A 20910-nucleotide genomic window follows, 5' to 3' on the forward strand; every position below is an offset into this window, starting at 1 on the left:
CTTTCCGATAGCTGCAGAATTTGCATGCACGGCTTTCTGTGACAGCGGCACGCAAAAGGTCAATGTCAAGCAATGCGTAGCCACTGTCAGTGAAAGTCACCTTGTCACCGTCCATGCACAGTGCGGAATGCGAGAGCTTCGAGGCCTCTGAACGTTGCAAGCGTTCTGAGGTTGAGCTTCTCTGCCGGCGGCATTCGTTTCCCCGATCAGCCGACATATACCGATTGCCGATGAAGCGACGTTTCTTGAACACTGTACTCGATCTGGGCATCGTACCAGTTCCAAACTGCCTGCTTCGAATCAAAAGCAAACCACTCTATCTTATGATATGACGACGACCGATCGCGCGTGTAAACAATGCACTTCACATTTCACAAGAGGCGCGCAACAGGCGGCACTAGCGACTCTGGCTACGTCTAGAGCTTGACTTATTTACATGTTTGTTTATGATGATAACTGCTGTGGCCAGACGAATGGTTTCAAACTCGCTAAACTTGTAAAAATTAGTTGCTACTGTGTTTAAAGCATGTCATCTGTGAAGCCGTGGCTACCGCGGCCTCCGCGTTAATCACGGATCCCACGGCATATTTAGCTCCACGGTATTTTTTAATTTTCTTTCTTTTTTCCAAATCTTTGCCTCACCTTGTTCACCAAGATGCGGTAAGTCACAGTTCTTGTGGCAAGTGACACTTATGCCTTGCGGCATCGAAAAAGATTTTGGAAACCCCGTAATAAAACAAAAGATGAAACTGAATTATATTTCTACTGATTTTTCCTTAAATTGCTAAGTAACGTTTCAAATTATGCATCCAGTGCAACTGTTCACTGTCGCTGAGCGAGGATTTTGTCCAAGCACACTCAAGATCAGTTTTGGAACACTGAATGCGGGTCTTAGCTAAAAAAAAGAAAATGAAAGGAATGAGGCCCTCCTCCACCAAAATTTGCCTGGTGTCCCCCCTCACATACTCGTGCAGGCCGCACTCCCCCTCCCACCCTATGAATGTTGCTCATTCTGGAAATTTTCTAGAGGGGCTGAGTGGGTCGATACCTGTGCACCGACACAAAGAGATCATAATGTAGCAAGGTGAAGTGGAATGCTTGACTATGCAAGATTGTTGGTTCATTTCGGGCATACCTGCTCAGATATAATTCATTCTGCTATGTCAGAATTACGTCCCACATGACTTGCCCTTTTCTTGCGGAAAACTGCTGTTCACAGTAACACTTCACTAGTCTTGCTGAAATTAGCAGTATCATATGCCATGAATATGCTGTTTTGAGCACAAAGAGTAATAGACTTTGAACACTTATTTCATGCCAAGTAAGAGCAACAATGAAGAGTACACAAAGGAATCCTCTTTTGGCCACATTTATTGACAGAAGCAGACAGAAATATGGAGCAGGGCAAGTCACACTACAAAGAAACATAGTCAAACTTGACTTGGCAGCACCATGCACATTTTAGTGATCATTGCAGGATATGTACTGAATAATAGCATGTAATAGTCACACAAGAATTACCACCAACAGCAAACAATAATTAAATTTTAACCTGGTTTGAGAACAGTGATGCAGGCATGTTTGAATATATATACTCCCAACATCTTAATTTCAACACAACTCGTCATTTCTAGAACAAACAGTGCCGCCGATTCGCTTGCTTAAAGTGAGAACTCGGAGGCGCTCTTTTTGCAACAATGCTTTATGCAGTTTGTTCAACTACGTGGCCAACCATACACAGCTATCACAAAAGGAAAATGATTTCTCACAATCTTGCACACTACAGGAAAAGTTGATAGGAAAAAATGGAGGAGTGGCTCCTTTTGCATTGATCAAATGCCAAAATGTAACAGCTGCGCAAAGACTTGGCATCGTTTACGCAGACCGAACACTTCAGCAACGTCTTGTAGTACACCTTTCCGCCAGACCTAAAAAACACTCTCTCTCTGCACCCCATGTAAGCAGTGTTGTGCATAATGGATCTGCCCAGTGGAGACAGCAAAGTTCAGTTGTACTGAGACCGTATAACCATTAGCACTCAGTTCAGAAAGCATCACTCAATACGTTCATTGTCACAAGTAAACAGACAATTAAAGGGGGCCCTGCAACACTTGTTACGTTGTAGGCAAACTTCCCAAGGAGTCAGATGTGACAGGTGGCTGATCAGTGATTGGAGATTTTTGCAACCTTGTGCTAATGCATATGCTATGAACTAAAGTCCCTAGATTTTTCCCTCTTCTTTCTTAGGTACAGACAACCACTGAAGCGCCGCCGCCGAATCTCATTGGCTAACGCTCGTTTTCAGTAGCCATGTTCTTCCTAACACTTTTTCAGCACCTGGTGAAATGCGTTCCCCGCTCATTAATGATGGGGCGTTGGCGGGAGGAGAAAGGCGCATCGCGTTAGCATATTGTCTGCTGAAAGATGCGTGGCTAATGCACTTAGACCCGTATGCGGCTTTGTAAATCTTCCAAGTTAGGAAGAAAATGGCAGCAGACGCCGGCTGCACATGAGAGAGGGCTGGAGAGGAGGCAGTTGTCGGTACTTAGGTAAAAGGGAAAAATCTAGGGACTTGACTATGAACTATACCACTCAGTCGGACCTACAACAGGCGAGCATGTGGCAAAGTCCTCTCCAAGGTTGGATGGTGGCACTGGCTGCACCATTTTATCGACTTGAATTTAGGGGCTCTACTGTTCTTGTTTCCTGCATCACCCTCTATGCCTGCTTTCACCCTCTCTGCCAGTTTAGAGTACAAAACCTTGATCTAACAAAAATGACAAACAGATGGTGCCTTTGCACAAAGTATGCATCACTTTTGCTTTTGGAAATGAAGACTATCTTCATATCGAAATGTTGTAGCTTCCTTTATTTCTTATCCTTTTTTCGTGACAGAGGGGGCTGTTGCATGAAAAAAAGGACAGTGGTTCCTTGTCCCTTTAAATCAGGAACATGGCACTCTCAGCGCCGCTATACAGCCAGGGACAGCAGCTTGCCACGCGCTTGCATGTCATACTCAGTGCAATTGTACAGTGCTTGCACCCGTGCGACAAAATCTGCCATTGAAATGTGGTCTCAGGCAGTTCAAAATTCTGGCGCAAGTGCTTTCCGACTTCCGTAACTGGCATTGTGTATCTCTATAAGCTTCAACACAACTGACACTGCTGCAGCTTGGAGGGGTACGGTGTATACGTCGAACTTACCTCACACCTTCAGCAGAACTGTTTCACCCTCAGTTGAAGTAGATGCTGAGCCCTCAGAAGCAAGTACTTTACACAATGCTGATCAGGCATTTTTTTTTCTGAATTGCCCAAACCCATTAGGGAACCAGGCCATTTACCTAGTATAGTTTACACTTGGCCCCAAGAATCTTCCTTCTCCAGTCACTGGTATGCTATACCATGTGGTAATAATCAGCATGAACATAAGCCTCATGTCACTCCAGTGCTCACAGCAGGGAGTCCACTGTTTTGTACAATGCCTATGAATCCTTTTAAGTTCTGAAAATCCTCACTAACATTCACAAACATACACACTTATACATACTTGGTGATCAGTGGCTGTATTTCTTTCAGACATAATGCGTAAGCAGTGCACAGAAATCTGATCTCCAATGTGACGCTGGCAGTACCTGGCGATAACAGCGATTTAGCAATAGGAAAGGCCCTTACATCTGCAACCTCTAAGGGAGCATGGCGTGGAATCAATGCCTGACAACAAACAGTTTGGTAGGAGAGATTTGCACTACTACAATGATACTATGGCCTCCGATATTGGCAGCAGGAGGAATGTGAGTATGGCTTCTGCCCAATGGCCTAGCGTTCATGTCAACAGAAAAGCTCATGGCGATGACAGGCACTCTTTCAAGTGGGCACAACAGCACGCCTTTCTAGTGCAACTTAAATGACAAAAGGCAGCAGGCAGTTAGGATGCGGCAGCATTAGCTGTTCATACAAGGGGCACTGAAAACCTGCCGGAAAATTTGTCTGACGAATGCGCATTCCACACCTTTCACGAATGGCGCTGCAAGGCCCCTTCAAAAGTCAGCTAGACGCACTTCGCGTTTTTCATTGTTCCCCCATGCAATACAGGGAATCACATGGAACAGGTGTCAAGAAATCCAGCTCAGTAAGCGCAGCTCGGTGTACTTGGTGCAGTCATACGCGGCTCATACCACTGCAGTTGTGCACTGCTGTATGCACTGTACCGACAGAGCACTGAAAGCTAAAGCATCCCAACAAAAACTCAGGCAGCGATATGTTGTCTATAAGGTACAACTACTCATTGTAACAACCCTTACAGCCACCTGCGGAATCCTATGCTCGAATGTTTAGTGCAAGAGCAGTCATGCCGCAACCAATGTGGCGAAAACTCTCATTCCTGGGCAGGTCACTGGGGCAAGAGCCCTCCATTAAATACAAGTACTTACTAAGCAGAAGCACAAAAACACAACACTGCAGCATCATTGCCAATCCCTGGCCTTGTCACGTGCAGCAACCACTAGTGAGGTGCTTCAGCGATGTCAGTGAGAGCCAACAACTGGGTGCCGCACCAAGCCCCATCTGTTACGTCGTCACAATGCTTTTTTTCTGCTTACATGGGGCCTCTCTCTCTCTCTCCTCTTCATTCTTAACATGCACTTTGTACTTTAGTACTTGTCCATGACTGAGCACACCATGATGAAAACGTTCTCATGATAATGATATTCTCAACAATCCTTCAACCACTGTGGCAAGGCATGGAATTCCTCCCCGCACAGTCCTCACCAATGGCCTGAGAATGTCCCTTCATCGCATTCCACATTTGACACTGACACAGAGTCTTCACTTCAGGGAATCACTTTGGCAAACAGACTCGACAAACTGATCAAGGTCAGGCAGACTGGACTCCAGTGCAGCCAGATGTGCACTGATTTCAGACACTTGCTGCTCTAGCGTTGGCTGGCAGGAAAACGAAGACAGCATCGGTGCGCTCTGGCATTCCTGGAAGAATGTTCCCAAGTCCGTGCCACCTTCCTCGCCATCAGCAAACGGAGGTTTCTGCGAGAATGGAAGCAGCATGTGAGACAAAGGTGACCAAGGTTCACAAAATCTTTATTATAAATGTGCCTTACGTGGAAAATAGCACATGCTTATGCATAAGTAGATTCAGAGTATAATTCCATTTCATACACAGCAGACAACACCCACGAAGGCAAATGAGACAACTCTCATTGGTTGCAGTCGTGACATTAGGTATCATACTTTTGTGTCACGAAATATGACACAATTTTATTTCATTTCATTCAAAAGTTCCTTAACACCCGAAGGGACTGTATTATTACATGAAAGGCATAGCAAATCAGAAACTATTAACCACCGAACAAGTGAAGTGGCACACAGCAGCCCCAAGAGTAGGGTGCCTACCATAGCAGATGATGCAACAAAAGTGCATACGTAATAATGTGCATAAACGTTCTCATTGTAATATACAAAGTGCTTATTCCATCAAAGGCACTGCTGATAAAGAACAGCTGCACTGTGAAATTTGAAAAGTGACACTTTTATGACTGCATTAGTACAAGAGTGTCTTCTTCACAGCATTGTGTACGCATTATGAAGTTGAATATAGTATTGCATTCCACTTATAATTGAACTATTTGACTTGATTGGATTTTCTATACAACCTTTCCATTGTATGTCATTTCAGCAATTCAATATTGAAGAGGAGCTAGCATTCGTTAGAAACATTGCACTTCATGCACAAAGGGTTAGCGAATCTTACTTGCACTTGCTAGAGAGGCTCTGCAGGACTTGTGTCAAAGTAGGTGGGCTTATTTTCGCACAAGTATGGAACTGGCACTCAGACATGAACTAGTTTCATGAAGTAAGGTATGAATCAATATGCCTAGTGCTATTACTCGCAACACCTGAACATCCGATTCCTCTAATAGGTTTATGTCACATCTGAGCACCAAGACATGCTCGCAGCACTTCCTTCCTTGCCTTGCGAGAGGAGCTCACTTTTTAATTGTCTCGGCAGGTCGTGGGTTTCAAATTCTCTAGCTCTTCTAATGGCCCGTTTCGCTAGGAGTAAGGATGAGCCCATTTCCATCTTTAATTGTGTACATATCTGCTTTCCTAAAATAATCTTAGAGGCAGAAAGGTGAACACATTCACATGCACCAATTCGACAAGGATGGAGCCCTTTCAAATGGTTTAAGTTTCTAATGGCCCATTTCACTTGCAGAAAAGACGAACCCATTTTCGTTCCTAACTAGTGCACATGTCCGCTTCACTAAAATTGTCTATACAGGCGGAAAGGTGAACACATTCACACGCACCAATTCAACTAGGATGAAGTCCTCAGTTGGCAGCAGCACCTCCCGAGGCTCCACAAGGGGCTCGTTGACGTCAGAGTCATTGTCCTCTTCAGATCGCGAGTTGCTACTTGCGGTTGACTTGGCGGGCATGGATAGCAGTGAGGAGAAAGCAGGCTTTGGCAGAGGCCAGGGGCTCTCATCCACCCTGTCCTGCAATCTCCTTCAGATCTCGCGGGCAAGGAGGGGCAAAGGCACCCTGGTGCATCTCACCTAGAACGTCGCCTCCGTCTTTGCGCCTGCAGTTGACCCACACATCAAGCGCACGTTGGTCAGGCACGCAACCGCAGATTAAGTGCGAACGTTACACAGGAAGCAGTATGCTGTATTCCCTACAAACTACCATTGCAGAGAAGCACATCATCTTTAGACAATGACAGAATAATTAGACTATGACGCTCCAATAGTGTTCCTAGTAGTCATTTGCTTTATCAGCCCATGCATTAGGAATGACCAGAGCAGGTCATGTCTGGTTAAAGAATCGAGCAGAATCAGTCAAAAACAAGCATAACATACAATGACCCTAACACTGTGGTTTGAATGTTAAAGCAACCTGGTTTCGCTGAGGATCTAGTTCAAGGCCATGGAAGCCCACATTTTTAATAAGTGGAACCCAGAAAACTAGGGGTGTGCGAATATTCGAAAGTTTCGAATATTCGACGAATATTACATTCGAAATATTCGTATTCGATTCGAAAATCGTGTATTCGAAAAGTTTCGAATATTCGATAACTTCGAATATTCGAATATGTGATTCGATTATCATGCATAAAATAACTCGTCTTCCACATTTCTGCTGCGTTCGTATAGCTAAAAACGTTGCCGAGAGGAGCGATACACATCGTAAGTACACGGAGGCACGATATCTGCCTGCGACGAGCACCCCAATACGTATGATTTATTGCTGGTGCATCTCCGACGTGCAGCGCTGTTGGCGATCATGTAACCGTACATTTTCAATATTATGCGGCCGTAACGTGCCGCACTACCACTCGTTCACTATGCGGGACCACTTCTAAAGAAAGACAGTGACCCATGTGACTGGTGGCGGACTGTAGGCACCTTCAGATACCCCAGTCTGGCAAAGCTTTGCCCCATGTACCTCCCTATATTAGCCACTTCTGTTCCAAGCGAGCGTGCCTTTTCAGTGGCAGGGGGGGGTTGTCTCTGTTAGAAGGGAGCGCCTGCTGCCTGATCATGTGAAGCAACTCATATTTCTTCATGACAACATCTAGTCATTAGTTTCATTGTGCCGTGATATTTGATCTGTGTTGTGATGCGCATTGTGCTAGCCTGGACATTGTGTTCTGGAGATAGCAGTGTATGTTGTGTTGCCAGTCAGGCTGTTAATGTTTTATTTTTAAATAGCTACATGTTAAATAAAATATTGTTACTGTGGAGGCATTTTTCCTTTGATATCCGATATTCGATTCGATATTCGAAGGTGGATATTCGTATTCGATTCGTATTCGAAAAATTTGATATTCGCACACCCCTACAGAAAACGTCACTTGAAGACTAAAAGAATGTGACAGGGAGCAAGTTTTGTGTTATTGGCAGGCCACCTCATAGTTCAAGGTGATGCAGTGATGTGTTAGTGTCAAGCAGGGAATGCAGGAAGAAAAACGACGAAATTACTGAGCACAAGAGATAGTGCGAGGATGGCGTCATCTTGGTCATAAGACGGCTATCAGGATGAAAAAACGGCTGCATGGTAAACTACTAGAGCGCAAACAAGAAAGAAGGTCAGGGAAAAATGGAGCTTTGAAGTGATTGAGAAGTCAAGCAATATGCCTTGCTCGACAACTTCTCCAGTGAAAAGCACAGACATTAATGAGAACAAATACAGGCAGCTGAAGTCTAGGCCGCGCTGCCAAGAACATGACTGTCATGGCTTTTCTTGACCACAGTGGCCTTCTATTTAAGAATACTAGCATTTCAAAAAATGTTACAATAAAGGTTAAAATAACCCAGAGAGCGGTACACATCTGGTGCAGTTTATCACACACTACTACTACCATTTACTTCATCATGCTTTCATTATAAAGAGCAAAAACGTCGTTTATTCCCACACGTGACTTTTGGGAATATGGCTCACGTGCAATTGCCCAATAATTCCGAGGCAAATAATATTTATTAGCTGGATGATGAATGTATATGAAATAATGACTACAGTATGGCCATGAATGTTTTGCCATGCTCAATGGATTCTGCACAACCTTATTCTGGTAGTAAGCATGTATTGGGAATAGGAAGTGATAGTGAAAAAAAAGCATACAATTAATTAAAATAAAGAGTCTGGTAGGCCAAACATAAAATTATACCCAGGAATCCAATGTGGCTTTAGTAATATTAACAATGGGGGAAAAAAAAAGAATAGAGAAAAAAAATGCACAGGGCTTAACCGTTTTCAAATAGGAAAACTGAATGACATTCAATATATGAAATGACAAACGTCCCATGTGGTGCTAGACATAAAAAATAATTATTGTGAAAAAAGCAATTACAATTTGCCAACAAAAGAAGAAAAGTGACACAGAAAAGGTCCCAGTGAATGTGCAACATGTTAACTACAAAATTTTCATTAAATTTAATTTTAAAGCTTTGCAGCAATTGAAATTATTAAATTAGAAAAGACGGTACTTAAACGCCCCATTTCGAAACAAGATTTGAGCTTGCAAACAATATGACTGGCTCTCAAGAGACAACGTGGCTGACATGGTGAAACAATAAAATAATGCCAAGATGACGTTCGTCACTGACAAGACAAAAAGAAACAAATGTCTATTCAAACACTGCAGTGTTATTTACTGAAATTCTTGACAGAGCATGCACATTAGATTACAAAACACATTCAAACAAGTTCTGATCATGAATGATGAATGGATGCCATTAAATGTGAATCTTACCGAAAACAAATGAAAAGTCTTCCTGTGTCATGGAGGCATATTTATTTTCTAATGCCAACACCAATCCATTAGTACTAGCATAGAACATTATGGTTCAAGCTAATCATGCAGCAGTCCAATGGCATAAGCTTGCGAGGGTCATTATGTGAAAAAGATAAAATAAAACAAGCAGTGCTTGAAAGCAAAGTGAGAGCTTTTAAATTAAAAAAGAAAAAAAGTACAAAATCATGCGACCAAGAACATGCAACTATGCAGGCACACAACCTCAAGAATGCAGTTAAATATTAGCCTAACGTAACGGTGCTCCTCTTTGACAGGCAAAGTCAGTGTCACTTTGAGGAAGCATCATTTGTCATACTGGTACCATTCAGAAACTGTCACGTGGAGAGGCATAGTGACACTTGCAGCAGAGTGTTCTCAGTGGGTTCAGTTTGCTTTCTCAAATTCTCAAGCAAACAAATGCAGTTAGAAACGTTTTGTCCCACTGCATCTGTTTTGATGAACGAAATCATTCACTCTGAGAGCTTCCAGTGCTCAAATTCAGTGCGTTCAAGCACTTCATCTGTTTTTTTCGTGCTAAACAACCAATCATAATAGTAGTGATTCCAAATGCTTCTTGCAGCATCTCATAACCACTGCCATCAATTTTCAATGATGCAGTTCTATCAGAAGGTCATCAATGACCAAAATAGCACTCAATGCAGTGAAGTTCCCTTTGTCAGTGTTACACTAGATTTGCAAGAATGACCATTAAGGTTTAAGGAAAGAAAATTTATGCATACGTATACGCGAGTAAAACAAAGCAATGCATGCATGTTATTTCCTTCAGTGCAATCCCAGAAAAAAGTGAAGGGCATAACAAACGTCTAATTAGCAGCATAGACAACAAACAAGCACAAACCCATTAGCACATCCGTTGTGACCTGCAACGCCGCTTTGCCTCCTGATCCCTTCTGGAGGCAAGTCTTTGTCGCTTCGCTTTATGGCATCAGTTGCTATGTCCGTGCTACAACGCATGTGGAAGGAAGAGAAGAAGAAGAGAGAGAGAGAAAGAGAGAGACGGGGCAGAGAGGCGGTCAGGCAAATCATACAGGACTGGCAAGGTTGGGCACACATCATGAACAGACACCTCCTCTCATGCTCAATCCGGTGCAGTATACAACACTAGGGCAAACAAAGGCAAGTTAAAAAAAAAAAAAAGCCTCAAGAAAATGGACATAAGAAGACAGTGTGGGGGATATATGTGGGAAGTAAGGAGGCTTGATCCAGAGGCTATGCGATATTATGTAATTCTAGGGTTTCTAAGCGCGGAAACCACAATCTGATTATATGAGACACAGCCACGGTGTAAGGAAAATCACGTGTTGGCACTCTCGGTGCGCAGCGACAGATAGCACGGGGGGCACTGCAATGTGGGGGCCTAGAGGCGCTATAGGAACCCAATGCGATGAGGCAGAGGCACGTTTTTCTTTTTTTTTTCTCCCTTGGATATCGAAGCGGTGTTACCGAAGTGGTTGTCAGTGGCATTTCGAGCTGTTGCCCGTGTTTTGTCATGCTCACGGTGCAAGATGTACACTCTTTAAAGGGATGCTGAAGTGATCTTAGAATTCGGTAAAACTTTGTTGTCAACAAGGACCAACATTATTGTCGGCAATGGCGTAATTTTTTCCACTGTTGTGGCAGCAGAAACTTTAAAATACACGAAAGAAAAGCAAATGCGCCGAAAGTGTGGGCGTGGAAACGAACTAACTGGAACTACGTCATCGTCAGTAGCTTTGATGGAGCCACGCAGCACTGTCCTATCTTCAACTGTGGCCTCCATGACTACTTACAGCTGTGCGCATTGGTGGAACTGATCGCGAAGGCCACGTTAACAGTGCTGATGTTGCCGATGACGCGGCACATCGAAAATGACGTCACCACATTCGCTCAGCATCCCAAGAAGCCCTGCGACTGCAGCCGCTGTTTTTTGCCAAGAAATGCTATTTGTGTTTACTTCTATGAACTCTTAGATTGGTTTTCGAATTTAGCAGGGATCAAACTATGATTACACACTCCAAAGTCATATTTTTTAAAAAGTGCTTCAGCTTCCCTGTGAGGACATTTGTGAGACGCGATCGACGAAATGAAGTAACAACACTGTGCCCATCGGTCCGATGATGGCAGCGGATACCATGGTGCAAGAAAAATAATTTGCGGCGGACTACACAACTTCAAGACAAAAAGGCATTGCTGTTTCAACCAGTGCTTCGCGGAAAATGTGAATTTCCAAGACGTATGCCGCGTTTTTCGTCCGCGAGAAATGCGATGTCCGGCGAACGCCGCAGTTGCCTCCGACAATGTCGGTTGTTATAACATTGGCGCAGAAATAATTTTTGTTCTTTAACTGTGTCGTCCCACCGATAAATACCTGCTGCCACTACTGGACCAACGGATGCACGCGATACACGCCACGGCACTGAACGATCCGCCATGACTTCATGAAACGGGTAGGACCCCTTGTCCATGGCCTCAAAGATTGCATGTCGCCTCTGAGATTGTGTGCCGGCAGACGTGCAATCTCGGAGGCCATGCCCCGTCGTTTATAGTACGTGCGCCAGCCACAGCTGCTTGGGGGCACTGTGACGTGGGGGCCTAGAGGGACCAAAAGCGCCGAACACAATCTGGATGCACCGTGGGGCAGAGTGTCGCCACCTAGGTTATTCTTACACCGTGGGCGTGCCGTAACTGGAAATTATGGATTAATTTCAAATGCCTGGGATTTTTAAATGTGCGCCTAGATGAAAGTAAAAAATTTAATTCTTGAGTTTTACATGACAAAAGGATGATTTGATTACAAGGTATGCCTTAGAGTTGGACCCTGGATTTTGACCACCTGAGGTTCTTTAATGTGCATCCGAATCTCAGTAATGGGTGTTTTTGTATTTAGCCCCCATCCAAATGTGGCTGCCTTTGTCAAGAATAGAACCTGCACCTTTGTTCTCGGCAGCGCAATACCTTAGCCACTAAGCTACCGCAGCTAACAGAATCTAACAGAAACACAGGAGTAAAGCTTCAATTTCAGTTACACATGTAGTTACTTCCAATGACCACAAGCCCTCCCTGTGATAATGTTGGCAGATGTGATGTTTGATACCTATGATAGAATGCTATCATAGTCCCAAGCGCTAAAGCAATGATCAGGCCTTACCATGAATCACTTAACAAAAAACGAACCACCATGCTCTTCACTAATGCGCTGGTGATGTGGCTCACTCTTCACCAGCGATGTGGCTCAAGCTATTCTACTTAGCTGTAATAACATGTTACCACACAACACCATTAAAGCCACACTTGGAGTGACAAGATACTTGGTAAGGTGGAAAAGGCAAAACACAGGTGGTGACACAGCCTTGAAAAGCTCCTGCACCAGCTGAACTTGCTATATAAAGTCACAAGCTTTTATTATACCTATTCAGGCAGTCAATTCTTTATTGGTAAATATGGACTATGTTGCATTCTAAAAAACGAAAGACTGAACATAACAAATTTCAAGAAATGTAGCTCAGCCACAACGGAATCTTTAAGAATAAATAAATAAAAGAGGGACATTTGAAATTTGCATCGCTACGCTGAAATACTGAAGCGTGCATTTTGGTGTGACATTTTAGAAAAATTTATCATGAATAGCGAGCCTATTCGCACAAAAATAACACACCAATGCTAGTCTTAACGCTAACTCTAGAATAAATCAGGCCAGGTTCAGTTATTTCATTGCTTTTCAACTCTAAAACTTTACTTTTCAACTCTAAATAGAGAGCCTTCACAGTTTCTACTTGTATACAGGTTGCACTCTTACTATAAAGGCAAGTGCTGTTTTAAAGTGTACACTATACTTTTTTGTTTAAACTTGCAGTGGGTGGCATGAGAACTCCTAATTTACAGCCACTTCATCTTTCTATTTAGTACCTAGAACATCCTACCAGTAAATTTCTGCACTCCCCAATATCACATCGATAAATAAGGTGCATGCATAATGTGAGAAAGTAAGGTAGAAAATTGAATAAATGAAAGAATACATATACAAAATCATCTAAGCCGGGTTTCGACAGGATACTGGTTACTATACTGTTTCACACATAGCATGCAATGCTGTGTAAACTACACAAGTTTGATTATCAAAACATGAATCTCCAGTTTTTGTGGTCAGCCTTTGTGGTTGCAAATGCTTCTGCAATACCTGCACTGGGCTGCACGTGAGTTGCCATGAAAGGCTGCAAATGAAAAACCCATACTCGAAAGGGCACAAACAGACGGTGACGAAAGAAGGCCAGAAAAAACAGGACGAATCCAGGACGAAAAACAGTACAAATCGGAATCAATTCGCTCAACTTTTCGTTGTGCTGAAAAACCCAAAAGAATAGCAATGCATGGACAGTAGTTTGCCATAGTTTCTTCATCTTCAAGCTGCAAAACTTTTTTATTACTCCACCTAGACAAAGAACAATTTTAAGTAATAACTGCTAAAGACAGTGAACTATTTTTCGGTGTGAATGCAGCCACTGCACGAACTCACACCAGCCCCCACAGCATTGCACGCTATGCATGAAATGTAGTATATACACTAATGCACATCAAACTTCCAGAGGACCTGCAACTAGTTGTACATAAGGCTTCAACATGGTATTTGATCGGCTAAAAGATAAGTACAAGATGGCTGTGCCACAGTCACTCATACCTGGGCCGCATCCGCATACCCCGAGGGCTGAGGTCTGGCTTGAAGTAGTCGCTCTTAAGCATCATGGCAGGGTGAGCCTGGTTGATGGCCTGTTGAGGGGAGATGGTCATCTTGGTGCGGTAGTCCACTCCGAGGGTCAGGGTTCCTGTGGGCATCCCTACTTGGCCCACCTGTATTCGCTTGTAGTCCTCGCCCAGCACATCTAGCTGCATTTGGCAAAGCAGCCAGTGAGGCAGCAAACGTGACAAAAACTTTAAATAATGCCAAAATGCCACAAAACCTGTTCTCTTACTCTAGTACAGTACAGGCACACGTAAATCTAAAAAACCACTGGCTGCTAGTGAACTGCAATTTTTAGGGCAGGAAAAATAAAGGGAGGTACAGAAAGTAATAATAACAATAATAATTCTTGGGGCTTAACGTCCCAAAACCACAATATCATCATGAGGGACATCGTAGTGAAGAGCTCCGAAAAATTCAACCACCTGGGGTTCTTTAATGTGCACCTATACATAAGTACACAAGCATATTGCATCCATCAAAAATGCGGCCATCGCGGCCGAGATTTGATCCCGTGACCTTTGTGTCAGCAGTCGAGCACCATAACCACTAGACCACCATGGCAGAGGAGAGGGACAGAGAGGAAAGGAAAAAAAAAAAAGGAAAGAATGAAATCATCTCGACAAAAGAGAACAATAACGTTATAGACCAGAAACACACAGCACCGTAACAGCTGAAGAAAGGTGACGTGCAAGCTCTCAGTACAAAATGAAAACATGCAAGCTGTGTCTTTAGCACAGATCCTTCAGGTCCTCTCAACAAGCGACAAGGCTTTCCTGCCACTCAATATAATGACAGGACAAATTAGAGGGGACCCTAAAACACCTTTCTAAGTAACTATATAACAACCTCACCAGTGGACTGTGTTGCCTCAAAAATTCTACGAAAAGTTATAGGTGGTTATCACGGGTGTTTAGTATGCTGGGTGCCACTTCACGAGTATAGGAGAAAACGAAACATTAATCAGACAACTACAGATCGTCTATCAAAACAAACATGAAGTACTTCATTCTTTTTCAATATAGGCATAGCTTTTGTTTGTTCAACTAAAATTAGTAATAATACTATTACAGAAAATGTTCTTGCAATAAAAAAATAAGCCAATACCTGTTGGCTCTGCTTGCTACGTGGCTGGCGACAAGATTGAAAGAGAGCGAGCGATTTTCACTCGTTTTTAAACACAAGACTGTGAACTCCGTGTTGCACGCAGTTCAATATTATCCAGCCCAGATGTTTACAGAAGCCTCATGATAGACAACATTTTTTTAAAGTGCTCAAAAAGTGTTTCAGGGCACCTTCAGGTCAAACTTCATTGTTTAAGTTTGTCGACAATGACAAAGAAACTGCTGCTTTGCCTGCTGGCATCATTATTCACTGATAATCAGTCATTCAAGCTGTTCGTTAAAGGTTACATTACACGAACCTTCAGTTCATTAGCAAGGTAATTTAATTGGCATGGTAGGATTCCTGTAACAGCCAGATAAATCCCAAACTTTACTGTGCCAATATTACTATCCGATTGTGGGGCATGCTACAAAGGACTCGCAATCAATTTTGACCAGCTGTGTTCTATAACAGGAACTGAAAAGTGACAATAAAAAACACAAACACTAAAAAGTGATATTAAATCAGTTTAGATGGATAATTATTCCTTGAGAATGCTTATGTATCATAGGTTAATTATTAGAAGAGAAATTGAAGGCTGTAGTTTCACTCTTGAATCTTGCTGTGAAACCTTAGCTCCCAAATGTCAGTGTATTGTCATAGATTTCTAAGTCCTTTTTTGTATTTTGGCCGCAAAAGCCGAATAAAATTTCCTGAAGATTCAGATATTGTGTCTGTGACACGCTTAAAACACACTGTAATTCATCTTTACTGATAAAGAATTGTGCAGGCCAAAATCTACTATATCACAGCGATTTGGCGTGGGAACTTCGATGTGGCATCACCACCTGCATTTCCTGCTTACGTGTTTTCTGGCTAAGTGTTTTTTTTTTCCCTGGCAAAAGTGGCGCATTTGGTACTGTGAAAGCGTAATATACTAACACAAGATAAAGCATTTTTTGTCTCTAAATAGAAAAATTACTTTTCTTGTACTTGTAAATTACTCTCTCACAATATTTCACCGCACTCTCCGCGAGAAGATGCTTTGTAAGCACGGAACCGCACTATAAGAAAATGCGGGTGGCAACGCCACCTTGATATTCCCGCACCAATTGCCGTGACGTGGTAGATTTATGATAGCATCCACAAGCACCTATGTAGCTCCTAATCGGTAAAAATGAAGTAGACTGTCCTCTGAGGGGCCATAAACTTAACGTACCGAGTGCCAGGAAATTTCGTTGAGCCAATGTCACCAAAATACGAAAATGCACTTTAATATCAGTGACGTCATGCACGGATTTCGGCACGAAATTTTAAAATAAAGACTTTTGATTTTCTCCTATATTAATAAACGTATTATAGTGAAATTAACGTCACCAGTTTTCAGAGTATAATTTATCAATCTAAACCAATTTAATGTTTCACTTTAGTGTTCCTTTAACCTCAATGTCAGCAGCAAGGATATCTGTTGCAGGGCCAATAGTGCGCATAGCAGCTGCATAAAACATTTCGTAATAATCAAAATGAAAGCCATTCCAGAACATACCTGGGGCTCCCCCATGTAGACATTGAAGCATATGATGTAGGAGTCCCGACTTTGGTTGTGCGAGAGCCTGTATGCTGGCATCACACGCGTGATGGTAATGAGCGATTTCAGTACAAGGCTCATACGGTTGTAGACAGTGTAGGTGGCCCGGACGGAAGAGTCACAGACGTTGCTCACAGACAGCTGCCACACTTCCAACACCAGTGTGTCGCCGTCGACGGTTTTAAGCGAAATCTCCGTACAGAGGCTAGGCCCGCCAGGCTCCGGAATCTGGCCGGCCATGGCGTCATTCAGTTGTAGCTGGACGTCGTCTTCGTCCGGTATATCCAAGTTGAACTGCTTGGATAGAAACAAAGCAGAACGCAATGCTAAGCATGGCTAGCAGTAGCCCTGAATTTTAATGTACAGGAATTTTTCTGAATAGAAATGCTGCCGACAGTCAAGAACAGTGAGTCTGCTGCCAGAAAGGCCCACTCACTCTTCAAGTCTGGTCATCGCCGTTATGCTCATGCAACAAAGGACGGCACCGACGAAAGCACAGGATGGTGTTAATTTTGTCGCAAAATATTGCTATATTGTTCACCCACTGCCATTTAGACTACGTAAACATTTTAGAATCAAGCAAGCAAGCAAGATGCTCTTACCCTCCACTCAATCCCTTGCTTTAATATTTTTTGCTGGAAATTCTTACAATGAACAACCCAGCCCACCTTTTACCTTTAAATACAAGCAGTCTCTGTAACATAACTAATAGACCCCTTTCATAATTGTAAAGCTAGCTTTCCTGCGATGCAGTTAGCCCAACTAATGGCAGCTCGTCACTTCTGCATACAGCATGTTCAAACACAGTTTGCGCTATGATGTGAAAAATATAGACTCAGCTCTCTTGATGTAAACAAGCATAATAGACTTGCAACTAGGACCTCCTCTCCACTTGAGACATGACAGGCACCGCCATTAGTTGGGCAAATGTGCAGCACAGGGAAGTGCACTTGAGGATTATGAAAAGGGTTTATTTTTGGGCTAGCTGGTTTTGCATTACTGAAGAGCTACAGCATTGAACAGCACCTTAGACAGGATGACATAAGGACAGGCACCTTTTGTCCTTCCTTAAGTGCTGTTTGATCCCATTCCAATAATGTACCAGCCAGCCCAGCACAATATTGATGGTAACCCCTCATGTAAAACCCTGTGTACAGGGTCCTTGAGGTATTTTCAATAAATAAATAAAAATATTGAAGGGGTAAATTAGCACAACAAAAGAACGGAAGACAGAGACAAATGCTGCTTGAAATCACCTGTCTGCAAATTGTACTCTCACTAAATCTTGTTCAGTTTCTTTAACCGAGTTTATTTCATTTTACAAATACCGCCAGCCCTTACAGAGGGCTATTGCAGGAGTGGAAAATAAATATATAACAATCATTATGGAAACAATACATAACTGTGCTATTCAAACTAACAGATGAAGGGAAAAAATTAATAGCAACGAGAGGCATACAATCGTACAATAGAATTATTCGCACCAGATCACACAGAGGCAAAGAAATCAGCAATCGGGACATGAGCTATGTGTTTTAACATAAATCATGTGGATGAGGATGAAATGGCTTTTTCCGACGAAGAATTCCATTTGCTGCTAGCTCTTGGATAGAAGCTATACTTTGAAGGGGTATTGACTCGAAAATTTTCTGTTTTCGTTTTCTTGCATCAAATGAAAGACCAAGCCCTCAAGAGCCTAAAAAATGTACTGCTAAGCGCGAGTGCTCCCCAAAAAAGTAATTACAGTATGTTTTTAAAAGATGGTTTCGGTTCCTACTGTACCCTGAAGTCACAACAGGGTATGAGCTTCTCTTCACGTGCTCGCGCAAGATATCGTGACGTTTCCACAGCCGCTCCACATCTTAGCTCCGCTGGTGACGCACAAGCGGCCATTTGGGGTGTTTTGGCGACGCACAAGCAGCCATTTTAGAAGTTATGGTGCCTCACGCCATCACAACTAGTGAAACTGCTGCGTGAAGTCACCAGAACTAGTACTGTAGCCTGATGTCAAGCTAGTGTTGATGTCGGTAAGTGTGCCGTGGGAAAATTGACTTTAATACCAAAATAAAATATTGTTAAAGAATTTGCTGAGCTTCACACTTCCTCAGAGCCGTCCTGTACACAGGAGATTTGTATGACAGAGTAAACTCGCCTCCGAAAAATGGTGTCAGTACCCCTTTAAACTTTAAGCAATCGGTATGCACAACAGAAGTACGAATAAACATGAGAATAAACACTGAATGACGGTGTACAGCCTTCAATCATTTCTTTGCAGAAATAATGCAACATGCATCAAATCTGCAAACCTTACAAAAAAAGATCATGAGAGCGGATGAACTTCCAAAGATCAGGCAAAGTGAAACAGGTATTATGAATTTACTTTGCATCTGCAGTAAGACAAGAAGAAGTTGTTCAACAGAATAATTCATTGTTCTTGTTTAACAAGACAGTATTAAGAAAATAAATGCATTATTGGCCACTTTCCTTGAACTACTAAATCTGTGTTCAACGCAAACTTTTGTTTTTTGGGGTAAAGTAAACCAGAAGAAATTAAGGCAGTGTGTCATTGAAAGTGTTTATCGAAAGAAATTTAAAAGGTTACGTTCGGTGCTCTTACAGCTAGATTACATGTCAAAATAACGGCATGCTGGGCATGCTGGTAATCCACACTTGGAAAATTGTCTGTTGTCCTGCGTAGTTTCCTTCTGTGGTTTCATTTAAGTCATTTGTGTGAAAATGTACAGCTCAAATCTACCAAGTTTGTTCATGTTTAATGGATTAATTATTTTTTTACTCTGAACCAGTAGGCACAGCTGAAGCAGGTAACAGGATGAAAATATATCGTGTCACACACGCGCGCGTGCACAGAAAACGCATTTTCATATTGTCATTTTATTAAAATGCTCATTAGCGTGTAGCAGTCAAAGCTAAAAGTAAACAAACATGTGTGTCCATACACTAACGCTTGCTATTAGCGCGTATCCGGGATGGTTTTCCGATTACACATTGTAAGTGGCGTGTGCTGATATTGCGGCAAGCAGGCACTGGTACTTAACAATGGCAATATTGTCCCGTCGGGTCGCAACAGCAGAAAACGACACTACTCGAAGATAGCGCGTTGCGTAACAGCACGGTATAAAACGTCTTCACGAAACTACGCTCTCCAAAGACTGGATCCATTAGCTCGGCAATCGCTGGTGAAAAGAATCAATTTACGTCCAGCGGTGCTGAAACTTTGATGGTAGGAAGAAAATGAAAGGAATTATGGTTAGGGCGTATGAACTTCCTGGATCCGAGTGAAAAGCTGCGGTAAGATACCACACGTGTTTACGTTCCAATGCGCACCTCGGTGCAAGCGATTGTTTCGAGATGCGTGGGCCGAATCGAAGCTCGTTGCCGGTTTGCGCAACGTTGACTAAACGCAGCAGCGCTGTCACTTGCTGCAGTCGCCGCCAATAGAATAGTTGCGCACCGACTTGTGGGCAAAACAGGAGACAAAGATCGTGATATGCCAGGCGGCCTCGAAGGTCGCCGCTTCCGCGTGACGTTAGGGCCGCGTTGTAGGAAAAGGCACACTTACCCAGTCCGAATTCGAGGCCTCTGCTTTACACTGCGTCTTTTGCTTCTGGCCCAATCGAGACTGCACGATCACTTGGACCGACTTGCAAGACAGGAACAGGGTGAACTTTTCCAGTTCTTTCCGATCGTGCGAAGAGAGCTTCATGACTGTCGACATGTTGACAGATGCGGTCTCGGTTATGGTTATGCCGCGCTTCTCTAGAAGGCTGCGAGTCCGAGGTACCACCGTCGCAAAAGCATGACCCCGCCGCTGGGCACGGGCTTCATAACCGTGTGGACAGCACGCGTAAACAAGGGCGCGAAGACACCTCTAAAAAGAAGCTCCAATATGCGGAGATGGGGGGCGAGTGTACCACCGAACGATTTGGAGAACTCGCTGTATACGTACGCCGACCGCGCGAGCTTCAGCCTACAACACGTGCGGATGAACGCTTCATTCGCGCATTTGCAAATATTGTATATTCACTTTCCCGACACATCATAATTGATAAATTTCTCCTAAATACCACTGCACTGCCCAAACTGCGCCGAGCGAAGCAACACGACATCGTTAATAGATATCCCAGCATGCCGCATCTTTTTCAAAAATAACAAA

At 43.2% G+C, this 20910-nt stretch overlaps 1 protein-coding gene across 1 annotated transcript; it reads right to left on the bottom strand.

Moving 5' to 3' along the window:
- Positions 1-1353: 1353 nt before the first annotated feature.
- On the bottom strand, positions 1354-20895 carry LOC119381508 (autophagy-related protein 13). Its single transcript, XM_049412170.1, has 6 exons — positions 20317-20895; positions 16695-17030; positions 13985-14190; positions 10169-10273; positions 6323-6518; positions 1354-5039 (listed from the first exon to the last, which is right to left on the bottom strand). Exons 1-6 carry the CDS (start codon positions 20470-20472, stop codon positions 4824-4826), a joined length of 1215 nt encoding a protein of 404 aa, XP_049268127.1. The 5' UTR covers positions 20473-20895; the 3' UTR covers positions 1354-4823.
- Positions 20896-20910: the final 15 nt, after the last annotated feature.

The sequence above is a fragment of the Rhipicephalus sanguineus genome, chromosome 2 (genome assembly GCF_013339695.2).
Source record: "Rhipicephalus sanguineus isolate Rsan-2018 chromosome 2, BIME_Rsan_1.4, whole genome shotgun sequence".
Lineage (NCBI taxonomy): Eukaryota > Metazoa > Arthropoda > Arachnida > Ixodida > Ixodidae > Rhipicephalus > Rhipicephalus sanguineus.

Coding starts and splice junctions, on each gene's coding strand:
- LOC119381508 (XM_049412170.1), bottom strand. CDS start 20,472: ATGTCGACAGTCATGAAGCTCTCTTCGCACGATCGGAAAGAACTGGAA. Junction 14,191..16,694: donor TCTACATGGGGGAGCCCCAG/GTATGTTCTGGA, acceptor TGCCAAATGCAG/CTAGATGTGCTGGGCGAGGA. Junction 6,519..10,168: donor CACAACGGATGTGCTAATGG/GTTTGTGCTTGT, acceptor GATCTGAAGGAG/ATTGCAGGACAGGGTGGATG.